The following is a 2214-nucleotide window of genomic DNA, read 5'->3' as shown; positions in this document are numbered from 1 at the left end:
GACTTTAAGGTCATTTCTATCTCTAAAGGTATGAATAATTTCTTTTAGATAACAGAAAGATGGATATTTCTATTCAATCAGCTTGTGTCTTTTGGGGAGTTGAGGTTATTAGTATTTAAAATTGCTATTGAAAGGTGTGTACTCATGACCAGCACTGGACAATAATCCCAAGGGTGCAGAAGTAGCACACATATCATGGTAGTAATTAACATCTATTCAATTGGATTTAAGTTCATTTCAAGAAGAGGGAAATTATAACTGGCACTGTAAACTTAGCCAACTACCAGGAATTTTAAATCACCCCAAATAAAACAACATAATCTAACTTTACCTATGTGCTGGAGGAAAATTTACCCCAATCTCCTATATTTATTGTCTTAATAACTTTTAAAATATGATTAACATTAAATTAAAATAACTGAAATATGATAATCAATGGGACTGATATATCCAAGAACAAAGAAAAAAGTAGTGTAGCCATTCTCCTAGATGTTTCAGATTTTGGTCAATTATTTAAACCAGTTAAAAACTGAACATAAATTAAATATAAATTTAATTGCCCAAGGTCTTTTTTGATGACCAAGTTTTTATCTCCCCCAGAATTTTCTTCAGGGCTGTCTTCATATGTTTGTTCCTAAGACTATATATCACAGGATTAAGAAATGGGGTCAAGACAGAATAAAACAGAGTCACAAGCTTCTGCATTCCAGCTTCGTGCTCAGATGTTGGGCTCCCATACATGACCAGTACTGAGCCATAGAATAATGCAACCACAGCCAAATGAGATCCACAGGTTGAGAAAGCCTTTCTTTTTCCAGAGGCTGAAGGAACTTTCAATACAGCTATTAGGACCAAAGCATAAGACCCCATGATAAAGAGAAAAGGAATAATGAGAGGCAGAGGACTTAAGATAGAGAAGACCAGCTCTATTAGGAGATCTTTTTTGCAAGTCAGTGCTAACAGAGGGCCTGGGTCACATAGGAAATGGTCTATAATCCTGGATCCACAGAAGGACATCTGGGAGATGATGATGATGGGAACGGGGAACCAGAGGAAACCAAGCACCCAGCAACTGATCACAAGGATGTTACAGAGGCGCCCAGTCATAAGAGCAGAATAGTGTAGAGGCCTGCAGATGGCAAGGTAGCGATCAAAGGCCATAACTGCCAGGAAAAAGCATTCTGTAGACCCCAAGGAGAAGAAGAAATAGAACTGTAGGAAGCACCCAGAGAAGGAGATGACCTTGGTGTCAGAGAGGAAGTTGGCCAGCATGTTGGGAACTGTGGAGGTGACATACCAGATCTCCAGGAAGGAGAAGTTAGCCAGCAGGAGGTACATGGGGGTGTGCAGTTTCTGATCCCAGCGCACAGCACAGATGATGGAAGCGTTGCCCATGAGGGTGAGGAGGTAGACAATGAAGAAGAACATGAAGAGGAGGATCTGCCCTTCCCTGGGGCAGGGGAACCCCAGGAGGATGAAACCAGTGATGGTGCTGGAGTTAGTAGGGTTGCTGAGGGTTTTCATCTGTCAGTGAGCTGTGAGGCACCAGAAACTGTCAAATGGATAAAGACAGTTGAGGACTCAGATTTATATTTAAATCATCATGAGAGAGAAACTATATATATATATATATATATATTATATATATATATATATATATGTCTTGAGTGGCATATATATATATATATATGCCACTCAAGACATAAATTGACTTACAATGATTATTTATTTCAATTCTTCACTTCCCTCTGTTTTCTGCTGTTGGCACAAGAAAACTATTGGCCATAATTGATCAGTACTCCTCCTCTTTGTCATCCTCCTATCTCTTCTCTCAATTCTATTAAGTTAAGCTAAATTTTTTTCGAGGCAGGGTTTCTCTGTAACAGCTCTGGCTGTCCTGAAACTAGCTCTGTAAATCAAGCTGGCCTCGAACTCTGCCTCCCAAGTGCTGGGATTAAAGGCGTGTACCACCACTGCACTGCTTTAAGTTAAATTCTAATGTAATTTTCAAACATGTTTCCATTTTCTTCAAGATCTTACACGTTTGTAATCAAGTATATGTAGATATCTTCATTCAAAACATAATTTTCTCCCAATATTTAGAACAAGTGAAGTCTTCGTATCTCCTTGTGTATCTTGAAATTCGTAAATATTATTCATGTTACAGCCATATTGGCTTCTGAAAAACTGAAATTAGATTAACTATGGGTATAC

General features: G+C 38.5%; 1 protein-coding gene across 1 annotated transcript; it reads right to left on the bottom strand.

The window, feature by feature from the left end:
• Window positions 1–552: 552 nt before the first annotated feature.
• LOC100752163 (olfactory receptor 11G2) lies at window positions 553–1524 on the bottom strand. The gene has a single exon (XM_027386486.1). It carries the CDS (start codon window positions 1522–1524, stop codon window positions 553–555), a length of 972 nt encoding a protein of 323 aa, XP_027242287.1.
• Between the last annotated feature and the right edge of the window lie 690 nt (window positions 1525–2214).

This window comes from Cricetulus griseus (assembly GCF_003668045.3).
Source record: "Cricetulus griseus strain 17A/GY chromosome 1 unlocalized genomic scaffold, alternate assembly CriGri-PICRH-1.0 chr1_1, whole genome shotgun sequence".
NCBI lineage: Eukaryota > Metazoa > Chordata > Mammalia > Rodentia > Cricetidae > Cricetulus > Cricetulus griseus.
The sequence above is the reverse complement of the archived record's forward strand: the minus strand, read 5'-3'. Positions and strand labels throughout refer to the sequence as shown.